Genomic DNA, 19414 nt, shown 5'->3' on the forward strand with positions numbered 1-19414 from the left:
ACTTCAATAACAACTGAACTGAGAGAGAGAGAGAGAGAGAGAGAGAGAGAGAGAGAGAGAGAGAGAGAGAGAGAGAGAGAGAGAGAGAGAGAGAGAGAGAGAGAGAGAGAGATGATGAAATGAAATGAATGTGGTGGATCTGATACAAAGTCTGAGTAACAAAAATAAAAACTATAGAATCCTAAGCTGCTATATGTGAGCTAAGCACCTAGCTGGGCTTGTGTAGGATATGAGCAGGGGTTAGGGGGGCTAAGACAACAGAGTGTGGGTGCTTCCTCAGAAAGAGCTACATCATAGGAGATCCAGCATCGGTCGCTGGCAGATCTCATCGTCTCCTAGTCTGACTGGGCGTCATGCGTGTCGGGCCAAAGTGATCTGGACTCTGGTCCAGCCTCCATCGGTGCTGTGTAGTCCCCCGTAGTCTTGGGCGTCTGGACCTCCCTAGCGCGGTCGCTTGGTCGATCAGCGTGCCTCTGGTGCGAGGAGAATGTGGGCTCGACTATGGTAGTAGCTCCTCCGGATGTCTAGTGTTTGCTCTAAAGAAGTCTGTGATCCGTCTCTGAGATTGACTAGCCTCTCCTCTCATCAGGCTCTCTCTGTGTTTGTGCAACTCGAGCAAAAACAATCCCACGCATCTCTGGTCCTCGTACCCCATGATTCTAGAGAGTGGTCCAAAGCCCTCTCTGAACAGGCAATGGAAGTGGCGGAGAAGATGCTCTTCATAGAAAGCCATCTTCGTGCCCAGCTCCTGTGCCGCCTGTATCCATGTCCTCCTGGTGTCTAGCTGAGTCAGATCCTGGCGGATGAGCTTGGGGGGGGGGGAGGGAGGGAAGAAGAAGAAGAAGAAGAGAGTTTTAACGTCGTAGGAAACTATCCCAAGAGACCTTAAAGATCTAGTTGACGACAAGAGTTGAACTCAAGACCTGCTATTCAAGAGGGAAATGGCATAACCAATCTACCAGATCTTTCTCGATGTTTTCTAGAGGCGGAAGTCCGGGCGGTCCATGAGACAGAACAGTGTGCATGTGTGTGTTCGCTGGGTATCTAGAAAAAAGGACAAGTGACAACTTGGGGCCAGCCATGTTGGCATGACATTGTACGGTTGGTGGTGACGTGCAGATGTGGTGACATGGCAGGACTTACAAACGCCGATGTCGCATCCTTGCGCTTCAAACTCCACATACAAATGCTTTTTCTAGATGTGTTTACAGGGGGATGTAGAGTTGCCTCATTCACTCAAGTTGTTTATGGCAGTTGCTTTTGGCAACCAAGAGCTATAAGTAAGTCTCCTGTGTGCCAGTTGGAACCAGATTCAGTGAGTGGGCCCACGGAACGATTGTTCCACTTTTGCTCAACAATTCAAAAGACAAATACCGCCAAGGGTGCGTGTTTAGGGGCCAATTCTTTTGAGAGGGAAATTGCAGTGTCCTCTGCAGGTCTTCTCTCTTCAGTCATTTTCCAGTTCTGGTCTGTTTTGTTCTTCACCTCTTGTGTTTCCAGTAGCAATCGGTTTTAAGCTCTTGTTCGGTAATTCGGATTTAAAGCTCTTCTCTTGTGTGGAAGCCACCAGTCTAGACGTCCTCCTGTGGAGCCTGTTTCAGGTTGCAGTGATCACATTGTGTAGCTTCACTACCAATAGAAAGTAACATGTGTAGCTCTTACCACTTGAAATCATCCTATGGAAACTCCCTACCGTGAGACCTCTATTACCACTGGAAAACAGAACAAATTGTGCGTAAATCTTGTACCACTAGAAATCACATGAACATGTAAAGCACGTACGATGTTGACAGCTTCGCTTGTGTGCTTTGACCTACGGAAGCTATTTGTGAGTACATTCTGAATCTGTCGTGTTTGATTGTGCCAGTTTCAACTTAGTTGTTTGGTGGGGACTTCTTTGTCTCAATTTTGGCAATGTCTTTCCTCATCACTGAACTTTAGACTCATTCGTTTACTTGTTTTGCAGGGCGAAATATCAGTGGTTCATGCTAAAACTCTTCCTCCATTCCAGGACTGGAATTTTGGGGAAGAGAGGTATCTTCAATACTTGGTTGATCAGGTAAGACTTTGCTTGTATCTCTCTCATGCTGCGCCCTTTTTTGGTAAGGCTGAACACTTGTTTTTTACTCTAATGTAATTTTTTTTCCTTGAACTTTTCTGCAGCTTGCAGTGTTTGATGCGTTAAGGACAAGTATTGCACCTATAAGCGAACAAGAGAGTAAAAGTACTCTATTTAATGAGGATAAATTTGCAGCAGCAGTTAAAATCTTTGACGAAAGTTTAGGTCTGGAAAGATCTGAGGTCAGTGGCTCATAAATGGCAGTTGTTAATGTAATCTGTCCTTTCTTGTTTCGGAGTGTGAAACATATGCTTGGTTTGATTGCATTTTGTTATCCTTTATTAATGCTACTTGAGTTTTGTTGGGAGCTCACCCAGGGCCAATGCAACTCAGTAAGACCACCGAGCAGATCTTAGGGCATACACTGTACAACATGCTACAACATAAATGTAACATATTAGGAAGTGGCTGTTTCTACAGAGAGAATGGAAGATTAACCATTGCTTTTCTCCACACTGACTGGACATTGCCATCTTGTTCTACGGTCTCCTCTGTTTTGTCACTGTTATCTTCCACATTGTTCGACTACATTTTTATTCTTCTTCACTGTTAGAGGCAACCTACATTGTATAGAAAGCCATTTTCTTGTGCTTAGGATGATAAACTCTTCTGTTTTCCCTTTAGGTCATTGTTAGAAGGCGATTAATCCTGGCATGGATGCTTTTGGAAGAAACTCTAACGGACTAACTTGCAAACCCATAAATCAATGAACAGGAAAAGTGGGGAACATTAAAGAGAGAGCGCAAGGATGGTCGACTTGTGCCCCAGCTGACCTGTGCATTGCCCCCTTCCCGCTCGCGCCATGGTTGCTGCCCTCGCCTGTGTCATGCTTGCTACCCTCACGTGCCTGCGATTGCCTTGGGCTCGTGCGCTTTGCGCTGTCAGCTCTGTGCTTTTTCTGCTATCAGGGCCTTTCTGTGGAGGGAGGCTGCCTTTGCCTGCATGCCTCACTGCTGTCTGCAGCCTTTGCCTTTGCAGCCCGTTGGCAACTCTCCCCGCCTGCAAGGCTTTTTACACCCTTCTTGTGGTTTTTCAGTTTGGTATCGTTCGCCTGCAGCCGCTTCCTCTTTGTGGCCTACCTGCCTTGCTGCCTGCTGGTGAGGGATGCAAAATGAATCCGGTGGCCTCCACGAGGCTACTGCACGAACACTCATCAAGAGCGAACGAGGTAGGGGCGCCACCTAGCTATCTTGTGGCGAGGATGCAGCTGGGAGAGAATATGACATGCTAGACTCTGGAGCACACGCACCGACGTCCTCCATGGTGAGTCTTGCCGATATAGATCTGATCCTCTGCTGCAACCTCCTCTGTCGATGGGAGCATTCCCTCATCCTAGGCCTCCTGGATCTCCTCAGCTCTGCTGCTCAATCACTCAATATACCTCTGCTAGTGATGTGCCCTGTATCCCTCCTCTCTGGCTGGTCTCGTCTCTATTTAGTCTCCGGATGGAAGAACATTGTGATCTGTCTCTAGGTGTGTCTCCCGGCGTGTGAACCTCTCTCTCTCTCAGTAACCCTGCTCGATATCGTTGAATCTCCAATAGATAGAAGCCAAGACATCTCTTATCCTGGTATTTCATAACTCTAAATAAATTTGGAGGCCCAAAACCCTCTCTAAAGAGATGGTGAGAGTGGCCACATATCTCTTAATATGCTGTATAGTGGCATATATGGTGAAGCTCTGTCTCTGGCTCTCTTTGACACAGCTGGCACAACATGGCCTTAGTTAAAATGCCTCGGTATCAGCCAGTCTCAATCTCCAACCGATCCGAATCTGTCCAATAGCACATCGTAATCTGTGGGACAAGTGAGTGTCCATGTAGGCAGGCCCAGATAAGAACCCCATCCTCTGTGAGCTCGAGAAAATGCTCTCTATATGTAGTCATCTTTTTGCCCACCTCCTGTATAGGCTGTATCCATGTCCTTTGCGTATCCAACTGGTATAAATCTTGCCGTACTAGTCCAGTGACCTCCTTGTGTGTGTGCGTGTGCGTGTGTGTGTGTGTGTGTGTGTGTGTGTGTGTGTGTGTGTGTGTGTGTGTCCATCACTCTTGATGGCTACAGGATTTACTTTGACTGTTTCTAGCCTTCGGAGCCTCATAGTGCTCCATCTTTTGTATCCCTTTCTTTTCGTGGCTTTTCCTCGCTTTGAGGTTTCCCACTTGTAAATTAATCAAAGCAGGTTTACAAAAAAAAAGTGTGTGTGTGTGAGAGAGAGAGAGAGAGATGAAATGTTATATTAAACGTCTTCAAAAGGCCAAAATGACTTATGAGACCAAATTGATAGAATCTTGGTGGATCTAATAATTTGTCTGTGTACAAAAATATAATGAAGTAAAGTGAAAAACTAAAATCTTAACTGCTAGATTTGAACTTAGCAGCAGCTAGCTGGAACTGTGTAGGTATGAGTAGGGGGGGGGGGGTGAAAGTAGTGACTGGGGGCTAATACAACACACCGTGGGTGTGCGTGTGGGATTATAATGGGTGAGAGCTCATACAAAGGCTGATACAAGATTAGCAGGATGTAAAATCTTCAAAAGAGCTAAACCATAAGAGATCCATCATCGGTTGCTGGCAGGTCTCATCAATCTCCTCCATGGTCAATAGTCAGACCGAGTGTCGTGCATGTTCGACCAAAGTGATCCGAATCCTGTGATGCAGCCTTCGTCGATGCTGTGTAGTCCTCTGTAGTCGTGGGCGTCTAATCTCCCTAGCTCGGTCGCTCGATCGATCAACGTGCCTCTGGTGTGAGGAGAATGTGAGCTTTGCTGTGGTAGTTGCACCTTTGGCTGCCCAGTGTCCACTCTAAAGAAGTCTGTGATCCGTCTCTGAGACTGGCTAGCCTCTCCTCTCATTAGGCTCTCTCTGTGTCTGCGCAACTCGAGCAAAAACAGACCCAGACATCTTTGGTCCTCATACCCCATGACTCTAGAGAGTGGTCCAAAGCCCTCTCTGAATAGGCTGTGAAAGCGGTCTCGTATCGGCTCCATGTGACATAGGGGACATGTCCTGGCCTTTGCTGGTACTCCACTGTATCTACGAGTCTCGATCCGAAGCTGGTGTGAAGATGTGCGTATCTGGCCAATAGCACATCGTATCCCATGAGATAAGTGGGTGTCCATGTATGTGGGCCTCGTCACAAAACCATCCTCAGTAAGCTGGAGAAGATGCTCTATATAGAAAAGCCATCTTCGTGCCCAGCTTCTGTGCCGGCTGTATCCAAGTCCTCCTAGTATCTAGCTGAATCAGGTCTTGGCCGATGAGCCTAGTGATCTCGGAGCGTGTAAGAGTAACAGAGGGTGCATCCAATGAGTACTGGAAGGGGGCCAATCTGTCCATGCTGAACCCTTGTACCTGAAACCATGATGTCATCTCCCCATACCAGCATGTTGTGTCTCCCTGCAAAGCTAACTGTTGAGAGGACTCAAGTGCTAGGCGGGCATATCTGTCTCTGGGGAGGTCCCACAAGCGGTGTAAAAAGGAGACTGATCTGGTAAGCGCCTCAACCACTAGTGGGGAGTCAGCTAGCTCTCCTCGAATAATGTCATGTGGAACTGAAGCCTTGGCTCTAATAAGCCGCGAGATCTTAGAGACTAGAGGCTTCTCTATGTCTCCCCATCCATCAATGCGACCTGACCTCCTGTGATGGTCCAATGAAGGTCCCCATATCTGAACTCCATAGAGCAGTGCGGAAGCCACCAAAGTGTCAAAAAGTCAGAGCTTCATCGGAGGCTCCTAAAACTGAATCTGTGAACACATCCTCTCCAATCCATCCAATGCTGCATGTGCTCTAGTCAGTCTAGTGTTTGCTGCTCTCAATGAAAATGCTGGTCCACTAAAGACCACCCGAGGGTAGGTGTAAGCATCTGTATTCTCCACTGTCTCATGGCCGTATGTGAATGTGGGTGATGATCTCCTGGTCCATTGTGGGGTGGTTGTAAACACCATAGCCTTGGTTTTACCAAGGTTGATAGACAGACACTGTCATGAGCAAACCTGTGCAAAGCATCCAAGTGACGTTGCGTCCCCTCTAGAGAGTCGGAGATCAACACAATATCATCCACATATAACAGTAGTGGAATCCATGTCCCTGCCAACTGTGCACCTCTATCACCCTCTCTCTCAATATAGTCAGAAATCTCATCGACATACATACCAAATAGAGTAGGAGAGAGCGGGCAGCCCTGCTTCACCCCGATAGTGGAGTGAACTAATGTACATAACCCCTCTGGAGTGCGTACATGCCCCACTACTGACCTGTATAATGCCATAATCCCCCAAATGAGCTCTGTGGGTACTCCCATCTCCTGTAGTCTGGGCATCAATCTAGCTCGAGGCACTGTGTCAAATGCTTTGCGGAAGTCCACAAAGCTACAATAGATCCTTCTCCCATGTGATATGCCCTCCTCAATAATGGCTTTGAGCGTCAGAATGTGGTCAAGAGTAGAAAAGCCTCTCTTGATGTCACAAAGTGATAATGTGGCTGCCCGAGTGCATTCTGGAAACCCTAACCCTAACTGCTGTTGAAAACCCTAATTCTGGAAACCCTAACCCTAAAACCTGCAAACCCTAAAACCTGCCAGAAACCCTAAAACTGCAGAAACCCTAACCCTTACCCTATTGGCAGCAGGGCAGAACCCGGAAAATGCGCAGATATGACACGTGGCACTGTACGGCAGAATCCCGCTTTTGCAGCGTGATTAATGGGAGGGCCAGCGCTGATGCTTTTTCTCTACGCAATTTCAGAGAGATAGAGAGAGAGAGAAGTCTTTTGCTTTATTTTGAAGCTCAAGAGAGCTTGTGAGAGAGAAAGAGCCTCTGCTTTATTTTTAGGCTTTTGATTTGAAGCTTTTGGGTCACTGCTTTTGGCATCCCTTGTAAACAAATAACTATGTGGTTTGGGCTCCCACTCTGCAGAGCATCTGGACGCAGAGTCTGAGAGTGAGACACGAACCACTCTTGTACTTTGAACACTGATTAATACAAAAAGAAATACCGAAAGGGGTGCCAGTCTTTGGGGCCAATATCTCTAGGCACGGAACTCCGTCGTGCCAGTGCAAATCTATTGTGAACTGTTTTGAAGTGGTTATTTGGTGTTGTCGTGATTGATTCTTGACTTGGAGGTCCAAGTCTGCTACAGTGGTATCAGAGCACGGCCGATTTCTCTTCTACGGGAAATCCGATCCCAATTTTTTTTCCGCGGTACCTATGGCTTCACGCAATGGTCAATCGACTCCCTCTCCATCCGGAGATGCGGGCAGGGATCACAACGAAGATTCCGGCAAAGAGTATGGCCTGCCTCGGCCTACTCAGGCGGAGCAATGAGAGATGAAGCGTCGTCAATTGATCGGCGATGCAACAAAGATGATGCTCAGTTTTGCGAAGGACCAAAATTGGCAAAATATATGAGTGAGACTTCTTTTCAGAATGTGCTCCAGTAGTGGCAGAAAACCACAACACCACCCCCGAAACCCGCTCTCAAGAAACCTTCTGCTCACAAGACATATTCAAAGAAGGAATTAGAAGAGGTGGTTGATGCACGGATTGCTCAGCTCTTTGACGGGCAGAACAAAGCTAAAAAGCACGGCAAAAAGCAAAAGAAAGGCACTTACTTCCCGGGTTATTTGGGTCGTCAGTCGACTTTTGATAAGGCAAAGAAACAGAAGAAGCGTGTTCGATTTGAAGGAGTACCCAGTTCTTCTTCTTCTTTTTCTTCTGACAGTTCTTCTAGCTCTTCAGATTCGAGCGAGGAAGACAGAAAAGGCAAAAAGCGAAGCAAGAAACAACGCTTCGGAAAGGGCAAGAAGAAGGCAAAGAAGTCTAAATCTCGCCCACTGAGTGACAGTTCTACAGAGGACTCGTCTACCGACAGTTCAGACTCTGATGATGGCAACTTTTATGCGAACAAGAAGAATTTTTATAAAGCCAACCAGTATGACTTTCTGGAAGATAAAAGCAAGAAAGTCCGAGAGTTTAAGGAAGGTGGATAGTCGATCAAATTTGACACTTTTTCAGGATGTAAAGATGCTTCGAAGGCTTTGTCTTTTATACAGCAGTTTGACATCGCTTTCGCGGGAGGACGCTACTTAGAGCACTCCAAGATTCGGAGAGTTGTCTCTTATTTTAAGGGGAATGCTCGAACTTGGTGGTCCACGCTTCTTTTAAACAAGACTGCGCCAGTTAAATGGCTGAAATTTAAGAAGCTTTTTATTTCTTCTTGGTTGACTCAAGAGTATGAACGCGATATACGAGCTGCTTGGAACCATCTTCGGATGATCAAGAGAGATACAGTGGATGCTTATTGCGAGAGATTCTGGAGCTCTTTTCTACCCGCCTCTTCATTCAAGAAGACCTCGTTCAGAGAACAGATTGAGCGGTTTACCTAGGGTCTACCTACAGAGATCCGAGATCACTGCTTGGATCAGAAGTTAGCTTCTATTCAGGGGTTGATGAGTCATGCGAAACGGGGCTTTGCCATTCACTCTGGCAGTCTGACCTATTCCACCGATGAGGTCATGACACAACGAGACTTCACCGAATGAAAGTAGAAAGAGAGAGAGCAACCCAGAAAAGAAGGATGCACGACCCAAGCTTACTCCTCAGGAGAGAGCTCGCTTCATCAGGGAGGGGAAGTGCTTTGGATGCAGGCAACATAGACATATCTCTGCGAAGTGCCCTAAAAAGGCACAAAAAGAACAGAATGACAAGGACGACGACAGGCCTGAGAGTTCGAGAGCAGCCGAGGAACGTGGAAGAAAAGGCAAGATGAAAACAGGACTGGTTCCAGATTGTGTGGGTACCAATCCCAACACCATGGACGAGAGTACAGAACTTTGCCGAGCCTCGGACAAAGTGAAAGACCAAGAGGCCCTGATCTTCTTTGATGGAGGAGCCAAGGCTAACTTCATTTCACCAGAATTGGCGGCGTGGCTGGAGATCACTCCCGATATGATGGGACCACTTGCGGAGGCTGTTCTAGCAGCACCCGGCAGGGACGCAGCCATTACACCCGTCATTGGCAAACTTCGGTTGCATTGTCAGGGGTATTTGGGGCATGAAGACTTTTTCATAATGCCTTTGGAAGGTTGTGATGTTCTCTTAGGGATTCCCTGGTACCACAAGAACAACGTCGTGGTCGATTATTGGGCGAGGAAAGCGACATTGACTACAGAGAAGGGCAGAACCATTGTACTTGACATTAAACTGAAGGGCGAGTCTGTCCCTATTATATCGGCTTCGGCCATTTCTAAATTAATGAAATCCAGTCTGTTTGTTTACTCAATCTTTATGAAAGAATTGAGTGATAAGGATAGGACAAATATGTCTAAACTTGATAACAAATGCCAATATTTTCTCCACTCTCACGGCGATTGCTTCTCAGAGGGCCTACCAAGCGAGTTACCACCTGCTCGTCCTGAAGATCATACCATTGATCTGATACCTAGAAGCACACCACCGAACCGGCCACCTTACCGTGTGAGCCGAGCACAGAATGAAGAGATTATGAACCAAGTGAAAGACCTCTTTGAAAAGGGTCTTGTCCAGCCTAGTACTTCACCGTATTGCTCTCCGGTGTTGTTGGTTTTGAAGAAAGACGGATGTTGGAGAATGTGCATCGATTATAGAGCTCTCAACAAAATCACCATCAAGAACAGTTTTCTGATTCCTAGGATCGATGATATACTTGACAGATTACAGGGATTCTCGTGCTTTAGCATGATTGATTTGAAGAGTGGATATCATCATATCAGAATTGCGCCGGGAGACGTCTACAAGACAGCTTTTCGGACGACTTTTGGGTTATTTGAGTTTTTGGTGATGCCTTTTGGCTTACCCAATGCTCCTGCGACATTTAACTGGATGATGGACATGATTTTTCGAGTTCTGGCTATTTGTTGGCACTTTCTTTGAAGATATCATTGTTTTCTCCAAGAATGAGGCAGAACACAGAGATCATGTGCTTGAGGTCTTTCAGGCATTACGAGATCACAAGTTAGTATTTAATGCAAAGAAAAGTGAATTTTTTCTACCAGAGATACACTTTTTGGGACACATTGTGTCAGCAGCAGGAGTGCAAATGGATCCGGCCAAGATAGAGACTATCCGTGATTGGCATGATTTGAAGAATGTCCATGAAGTTGGAAGCTTCTTGGGACTGTGTTCACACTACAGGTGGTTCATTCGAAAGTTTGCAGAGGTTGCTTCCCCTTTGCATATCTTGACACAGAAAGGAGTCCCTTTTTCGTGGGGACCCACAGAGGTGACTGCCTTTCAGACATTGAAAGAGAAATTGACTATGGGACTAGTTTTGACTTTGCCAGACTTGCAGAAGTCATTTGAAGTATATTTTGATGCTTGTGGTCATAGTCTGGGTGCGGTCTTAAGGCAGGAAGGCCATGTCATTGCTTACGAGAGCCGATTATTCTCAAGGCCGGAGATGACAACACAGATTTATGAGAAAGAGCTTTTGGCAGTTATCCATGCTCTTACTCAGTGGCGGCATTGCCTACTCGGAGCAGATTTTACTGTCTTCACAGACCAACAGAGTTTGCGCTACTTCTTGTCACAGAAGTAGCTTTCGGAAAAGCAGATGCGGTGGGCGAACATCTTGTCACAGTTTCACTTCCAGATTGTCCATGTGCAGGGACAAAAGAATGTGGTGGCAGATGCTTTGTCTCGGAAGCCGTTGGTGTTGGCTATTTCCACGATAGATCATACGAGCTTCGAGGATATGGTCGACCAATATGCCACAGAGACAGATTTTGCAAGCGTTTTCACACGGATACGGGATGGGGAGACAGTAGCGGGATATTCCTTTCGGGATGGCTACTTGATTAGAAAAACCATGTTGTGCGTTACACAGTTGTTGAGGGTAAAGGTTATGACTGAATGCCACTGTCCACCTTTTACGGGTCACCGCGGCATTGCTACCACCATGAAAGGGGTAGAAAGATACTTCTTTTGGCCGAGGCTCAAGAAGGATGTGGAAGAGTTTGTGCGTAGTTGCTTGGTATGCTAGAAGGTCAAGTTTGACAGGCATAAAGCACAGGGATTGTTACAGCCTTTACCCATACCCACCCGCCCCTGGGAAAGTATTGCAATGGATTTCATTTTTGATCTCCCGAGAACACAGACTGGTCACGATGGTATCTGAACTGTTATTGACAGATTTAGCAAACAGGCTCATTTCATTCCAGTGATGAAGACAGTCAAGCCGGTTCACTTAGCGAGACTGTTTGTGGCCCAGATCTTCAGATTACATGGCATGCCTGAGACGATTGTCTCCGACAGGGACCCGAGATTTAAGAGTTCGTTTTGGAAGGCAATATGGGAGAACATTGGCACGCGGTTGCAGTTCTCGTCATCGTTTCACCCGCAGACTGACGTGCAATCTGAGATTGCCAATTCAGTGGTTTTAGATTTATTGAAGTCTTACATCTCGGATCAGAAGACTCAATGGGAAAAGTACCTACCTTTGGTGAATTTGCCTACAATAACACGATACACTCTTCGACGGGGAAGACGCCATTTGAGATTGTTGAAGGTGCTGCGAAGGTTCCACCCTTCCTAAGCACGAAAGATAAGATTTTTGAAGCGGATGAATATACGCGAGACTTAGATACGGCTTTTGCCAAGGTTCGCGAGGCTTTGCAGAAATCTAAAGAACGATAGAAGTGCATGCCACAAGGGCTCAAGAGTCAAAAAGCCTAAAGGACTTAGGACAAGCCTGAGGCCTCAAGGATAACAAAAAGTACAAAGGGCTATGTAGTAGATAGAGTCGTAAACTCGAGAGTCGAGTGATCAATGATTATCAAACTCAAGAAGTGCTCGCCTGCTGAATCTCCATATCGTCGTCATAGTCGAGGTTGTCAGCGACGTAGGAGGGCTCAGGAGGCTCGCATTGAGGCTCGAAGTCCTCCTCTAGCTCCTCCAAAAGTGTATCGGCCATAGATGGATTCTCGTGCCATCTCCCACTCAGTGAAGGGATCTGCCTTGTGTGTGACGCTCTTGGCAAGCATGCGCAAGTTAGCGCTCACAAACACCAAATCATTGGTCCTCTCGACCCCAAGGTGATTCCTCTTCTTAGAGGCAATGTGGCTAGCCGTACACACTCCATAGTTGCTCCAAGTAACTAGTTGTACATGCTTGGCTAAGGACACGAACAGCCAAGCGCTGCAAATGTGGGCCATCTCCTCCATAGTCCTTCCACCACAAAACCGAGCCAATCTTGTCGCGATCAAGCTGTGCATCTACACATCCATAGGAGCCCTTCTTTTGCCTGTAGTTGAGTAGCTCGTCTCTAATCTTGCGCCTAGTGTCACTGCTAGGCTCAAGGCGCTCCAATGCAAGCTGCCATCCTTTGCTCACCTCCTTGTCGGTCTCTTGATGCCTTCCCTGAAACTTAGGGTCAAGCACATAAGCTGCCGCATGAAGTGGAGAGTAGTATCCATTCCACCTCGACTCACACAAGCCATGAATCTCCGCATACTGAACAGGGTGAGGCACAAGCTTCTCAAGTGCCTCTATCATCCGATCCATGGCTTTGTAGACTTTGCCAATGCATGGCTGCAAGCCATCCACCACTCGAAGTAGGTGTAGAATAGGCTTGACCATGGCGTCAAGAGTCTTCACCTCCTCCCACCAAGCGGTGTCGTCGGTCCATTCTCGGCATTTCAATTCTGCTGCTGATGTAGACTCCGGCATGGCCTGGAACTCATCACTGAGAAAGAGGCCCTTTAAGGCTCCGCCACATGTAGACAAACGGCCAAGCATAAGCCAATTGAATGCAAATCTTGTCTCTGAATATTTGAGCAAGGACAAGTGGCTCCTCTTTGAGAATTCATGGCGCACTTTTTGATGGTTGAGCACAAAGGAGACAATTCGAGAGGCGTCACCAATGGTGGGTGAAATCCATGACAAGTTCCCTATGTCCTTGAGGAGGTTATTGAGGCAATGCGCCATGAAAAATGTGACATGGATGGTGGGATACATGCCCTCAATGATAGCCCCGGCTGCCCTATTTGACGCCTCTCCATCTGCAACCATACAAAGGACATTCTCCGGGCCGGTGATCTCTATGGTGCTTGTCCACTCCGCAGCAAGCATCTCCGCGGCCTTGCCACTATCGGATGCATCATGTGACTCCACAAAGTACATCTCCCCCCGAGAGTAGGCCACCATCCCGTGGATGGAGCGCTTGCGGGTGTCGCTCCATCCATCTACAAGGAGAGATACGCCATTGGTCTCCCACAAATCCTTTGTTGCTTGGGCCGCTTGCTCCACAGCAAGCTTCTCTTTGTCAAGGAGGGTGGTGCGAAGCCTCTCCGATGAAGGTGGCACATAAGAGGAGCCATATTCCCCTATTTTCGTAACCATGGTTCGAAAGTATGGAGACCTATCCACACAAAATAGAGCATGTTGTGTTAGTATGGAGAGTCGAGAGTCGAGAAGTTAGAACCCATTATGAATACAAAATGGAAGATTGCAATGTGCATATGCCAAGGGAAACTCACCGCGAAGCATGGAAGGCAATGTGGTCGTGGAAGAAGAATCGGGCAACCGACCTATCCACCTCTTCCTTCAATTTAGGATTCCAATTTTCGTTGAGAGTGCTTTGGCGATGCGGAACGGAAGAGGACGGTGTAGATGCATGGCTCTTGAAGCCTCGAGAGATGTCATCAAGGTTGGCTTCCCTTTGCTCTCGCGGTGTCGCCGTGGCGGAGGGATCAACGGCAACAAAACGGCCCCTCTTGGCCGCTTCCGTGACCTCATACACCGTGAGCTTCTCAAGAAGATCCAACCTCTTCTCGGGAGTTACACGAGGGCAAAACTTCACCTCGTGACCGGGTTCATGAAGAAGATGGGCTTGCACTTTGTTTGAACCACCCGTTCTCTTGTATGGGCATAGCTTGCATGTCCATAGTCTTGCACCGCCACCTTTGCCACGCGTGATGAAGTCGACTTCATCCCACCACGACCACGTTTGCACGGCGGGCCTCCTTCGAGAAGAACCGGCTTGAGAAGTGGAGTTGGCTTGAGATGATATGATGGTGGAGAGACTCGAGAGAGTAGAGCTTAGAAGTTAGAGGAGTTAGAGGAGAGCTTGTGTGGAGAGAGAGTAGAGGAGAGCTTCAAAGTGGGTAGAAGAGGGAGAGAGTGGAGACTCAAGGGTAGAGTGTAGAGCGTACTGGCCATGGCGCGTAGTCATGCCACATGGAGCTTGAGCCTTGAGCAATGAGTAGAGAGGAGAGCTTGAGGGAATAAGAGGCCCAAGTGGGCTTTTATAGCCTCCCAAGGGCCAAAGCCCCCTCTAAATCTAAACGTTGGCTGCAACTGGCCGTTTAAAATGGTCAGTTTTTTCAAAAACTGAAAATTTTTACCCGCTTGAAACAGGCCGTTCCCGGCCGCCCCGATCTGTTCAGTCCGTGGCAGTTTGCGACCCATCCGTCCGGCCAAATTTCCGACCGTCCCATGGCGTCCCCGTCCGTCCCCGGCCCGATTATACGGGTGTCCCCCGGCCCTAGGGCCCGTTCCCCCCGTCCCTTGTAACTATGGTTATTTGGTGCTGTCGTGATTGATTCGTGACTTGGAGTGTCCAAGTCTGTTACACTTGAACCCTACCTGCCCGGCTGTGCGTATACCCTCCCTCTCTGCCGATCTACCCAGCTGCTGCTCAAGAATGGATGTGTACAACCATGCCAATGTGTGTCCAATCATGATATTGCGATAATTCCCAAGCTCCATAGGGTCTCCTGACTTGAAGATAAGTACAATAGTAGATAAACTCCTGACTTGAAGATAGGTACAATAGTAGATCAACTCCAAGTATCAGGCAAACCCTCACACATGGCACGGTTGAACATCACTGCTAGAAGCTCTGCGAGCAGATCTCTGGCATGTATAAATGCTCAGCCACTAAGCCATCGTGATCATTGCAGCGAAACCCTAACCCTGTTGTGTGACCTAGCTGACCAACGTGAATCCTAGCTGGCTGCGGGCAAACCTGTTACGTGACTTGGCTGGCCTGCACAAATCTTAGCTGCGATGAAATGACGACTTGCTACCTGCACGTGACCTTGCTGTGATGCTGCCCTGCGGCTTGTTACCTCACGCGGCCTGATGAGCTTCTAGCCTGTGACCTGCACGTGTTGTCTTCTTGGGTAGGTTACAAGCAACATCTGCTGCCTGCTTGGTGGGCACTGTGTTTGACAGGCGGCTTGCAGCGGAAATGGTATCAGCCTGCTGTCTTTCCTTCTTGCTTACAGGTTGTCGCATTATTTTCAACATCTTGCTTCGTGTGCACTTGCAACAAAAGGCTCAGCTACAATTCAGAGAGAGAGAGGCTCTTCAACTTCCACCCTTTGATCAGTTCTTGCTCCATGGCGGCCAGCACACATGCACCCGGCGTCACGACGACTACCCATGCATCTTCACTTGGACATATGACCTGACTACGGAGGACTTGGCCATGTCAACCCGGCCACTACTCATTACTTGGGCCGGACACTGGTTGGGCGCATGGTGGGCCTCTCCCCTTCATGCGGCACAGTTCGAGAGTGGCTCCTTTCTGCCCTCGGGGTTTTCGAAGGTAGCATCTTGGAGCTCATCAAGCTGGGCCGCGGCATCTTTCAGGTGCAGCTCTCAGACGACCTTTGTGCCGAGTCTCTCTACAGTCCCTCTATTATTGTTACAGGGACCTGGCTGTTGGTTTTAGAGTGCTGGACACCAGACTTTGATGTTGAGGAGTTTGATCGCCAGCAAAGGATCCCTCGTTTCCTGGTCACTCTCTCATTTCCATCGCTCCCAGTTCAGGTTGTGTTACGGGTATAGCCGCTAGCTGGGGCCTGGTTATACAAGGTTCACTTGCTACAAAGATCGGCCCACCACGGATACAGGCCTATGCACTCGTGGACACCCATTTTCCGGATACAGTGCGACTTCGCGATCCCACTACAGACCAGGTCCGTCTACAGTGGTTGGTAGTTACTGGTTGCCTAGATCAGTGTTTGAGATACCATCAGTTTGGGCACATGGTGAAAGACTGCTCTTCCCACTCTCCTTGTCGCTCTAAGCCACAGCATCCCCCACCTCAGGGACAAGGTTGCAACGGGTGGTTGGCAAAAGGCTCCTTGGTGCCATACTTTGCGGCAGGCGCCACATCCAACAACACCAAATCGTTAGCCTGTCTCTGTCTCGGAAAGAATGTCGTTAAGTATGATGGCTAATTAATCATAATAATGAAGTCAGTTTGAAGAATGACAAATTTGATGCATAAAGGTCAGAACATTAAGAATAGAGAACAAATAGACTTGTGCTGTTAATGAGGTCATCTTTTAACTGCAGGCTCTCCAAGATGACATCAAGACATTTTCAAAAGCTATGGGTGCTGTGCACAAAAAGATATTCGAGGTGCCAAAGCCCACTACCCAAACTACAGCATATGTTAAGGTCAGCCCTTCTAGACCTGGTTGGCTTAACCCAATTTTTGTGGGATGGTTCCTTTTGTAAAGTTGTGTTTTGTACAGTACCTCAGGCAGCTGGCTGGAGTTTCTGGCAGTACTAAGCCTGGGAAAGAAGGCTACCTCCAGTTGCTTTCACACATCTTTGTTGTGTATGTAACTCATTTAACAACAGGTTCGTTGTTGAGGCTTTGAGGGGTGGAATTTATTGCAGTGTTCCATTAGTTTGTAAATGAATAAGCTGAAACAGCAATCTATGTTGCCATTTGTGCATATGGCTGCATGCCGCATAATCAGCTTCCCTTATGGTGCATCGTGCTTGTATGTGTGTGTGGCTTGGAAACATGCACACACATGGATTTCCATATGTCCACATACGTGCCCAAATAGCATCATGTATGTATATCATGATGCTGCTTTCCAATTGTGTGTGCATGATGCCTCAACACACGTATGAATTGGCATATGTACATATCAAAACATTCACACACAGTGCTTCCCAGTGCATGTGCAAATAGCATGAAGCATCCCATATGACTAGATGCACACTGATATGGATTGCCATACATTGCTTCAACTGTAACTCTGGTTGCCCAGTGGTTCTCTGGCTTTAGGCCCGTGAGATTTCTAGCAGATCTCGATTTTACTATTCATGAGATCCCCCGGCATCCTAAAGGCCCACGTATCTTTCAGGTTAGCTTCAAGTAAGCTACATATGTGTTCTTCAAGTGACTCTCCAAAGTCTTTGAGGGATGGGCTTTTGTGGATTGATGTGCTGTTTTTCCAGTATTCCCTGAGAGGGGGCCCTACTTTCCTTTGTCCAAGGGGTCCACAGATGGTATGCTACAGATTTCTGTTTTTAAGATGAGTTGTGGACCAGGTTTTTTTAAGATGACTCTGATTGAGGTACAGAGTGTCCTTGGTTACGAAATTTTCCTCCGCATGGTAGAGTGCCAGATTGACGATACGTAGTGGGCGGAGATTGATATACTCAAAGACAGCTACGTCCTGGTATATTCCTTTGGTTCTTGTCATGGTGTAGGGAAAGGACTTCTGCTGTCCTTCGCCTAGAAAAAGCCTGCCTTGGTGACCAGTGGAGGTTGGGAGACATGCAGGGGAGCCTTTTTTGGGGGGAAGGACAGTGGATCCTTTCCTGGCCATCTAGAGTCCGGCCGTTTGTTTTTCCCGCTGCTGAGGTGTCGATCACCGAAGCGACCTGAGGGTTTTGTTTTTCCAGACGCCGAGGTGTCAAGCTCTCCTTGACCGTAGCATGCCAGTGATAAAATTGTTACACTGTATGGATTCCAGATGCTGAGCTGTCAAACATTCAATCATTGGAGGCATTTATTCCGCTCAGGAAATGAAAGTAGATTGACCCCGTGATCTCTTGCCTTGCAACCCTGGATCTTGATGGAGGGCGATTGGCTACCTCCAGACACATTATCAGTATGGTTTTGCAAGAGGACTGCATCTCATTTTGGGATAACATATGAGTTGGATGCAGAGGATGCTTAAGGCACCGGGGTTCATCTGCTCCCTAGTAATCAGTGATGCTTTTTCCAAAACACAGAAATCGTTTAATGCTTATTAGAGGCCTATGAGACAAATCAAATATACATGTGTGTGTCCTCTGTCTATCGAGAAAGGACAAAAGTACAACATAACAAAATGTGGTCTTGTGGTAGGGGTGTGGGTGTGGTATAAGGGCTGCACGTATGATCGCAGCTGGGTCTGCATTGCTCTGCAAGCACTAAACAAATCTCTCTTGGGCTGCCTGTTGGCGGCGAGCCTGGATCTCATGGATCTGTATGCAATGGAGTCTCAAAGCTCTGTATCCTGGAGCTCGGGTGCGTCTCCTAGCTCTGACCGGCTCAGCCTGCTGTAGGGTGACCCCTATTTGTGTCAGTGTGATGATTGACGGTAGGGTTGTGGTCCTCTGAAAGAAGTTTGTAAGCTGTGGCTGTTTGCCACCCTCTGGTGCCACTACAGGTGCTAGTTGTGTGTCTCTATGTTCATGTAACATGGTCTCTGAATGAACCCCTCGTCTAGCATGGTCAATTGCTCACTGTCATACAACATCTTAAGAGGCTGTCTAGGTGCGATCCATGTCTCTCTAATGTAGAGCTGCCATAGATCCCGTTTGAGCACTGTGTTCCTTTCACTGTGTGAGAGTTGAATGAAGGGTGAGTCGGAGTCATACTGGAACGGTGGTAATCCATCCATGTCTATTCCACGTGCTCCAAACCACTCTCGCAACTGCGGGTACCAAGAATCCTGCTCACTTGACTCTGAAATCTGTTTGGAGGCCTCCAAGGCTATACATGTGAGTTTATCTGATGGCATCTCTCACATTCTTTGAATGAGGCAAACTGTCTAGAGAATAGCCTCGACAAGCATGGGTGGAGTAGCTAACTCTGCTCAAATAATGCCATGAGTTATTGAGGGCTTGCTGGGAGCAAGCATGATATCATACGTATTTGTGGTTTCTCAATTTGTGTCCATGGGGTGGCTGATAGTCCAGGAGCATACATCAAAGCTGGGGTGACCAAAGTGTTGAAGAGCCACCCCTTTGGGCACCCGAAAGTACGCTTGATGAAATCTCCTCCCTAGCATGGCCAAAACCGCATATCCTCTGGTCAGTCTTTTCATAGCCGCCTTTTCCATGGTGAAGCGCTCGAATGGGCTAGCAAGGTGACTCCCAAGTATACATAAGACTCCACCACCGCTACCTGTTCACCTGCAGCCATAAACATTGCCGCACTCCTGACTGGCCTGAATCATGACCTTGATTTTCACTGTCATCCCTCTTCGTGTACAAAAGGTCATGACCTTAATTT

The 19414-nt window shown here is 47.7% G+C and overlaps 1 protein-coding gene across 1 annotated transcript in view; it reads left to right on the forward strand.

The window, feature by feature from the left end:
• The window catches only part of LOC147463842 (uncharacterized), a 128736-nt gene that overhangs the window by 74285 nt on the left and 35037 nt on the right, over positions 1-19414 (forward strand). Inside the window, exons 3-6 of the mRNA XM_086491582.1 lie at positions 1967-2059; positions 2164-2301; positions 16462-16566; positions 16644-16752. Of these exons, the coding sequence (XP_086347708.1) occupies positions 1967-2059; positions 2164-2301; positions 16462-16566; positions 16644-16752 (445 nt within the window). The remainder of the gene's footprint in view (positions 1-1966; positions 2060-2163; positions 2302-16461; positions 16567-16643; positions 16753-19414) is intronic.

This window comes from Adiantum capillus-veneris, chromosome 2, assembly GCF_014529385.1.
Source record: "Adiantum capillus-veneris isolate H3 chromosome 2, ASM1452938v2, whole genome shotgun sequence".
NCBI lineage: Eukaryota > Viridiplantae > Streptophyta > Polypodiopsida > Polypodiales > Pteridaceae > Adiantum > Adiantum capillus-veneris.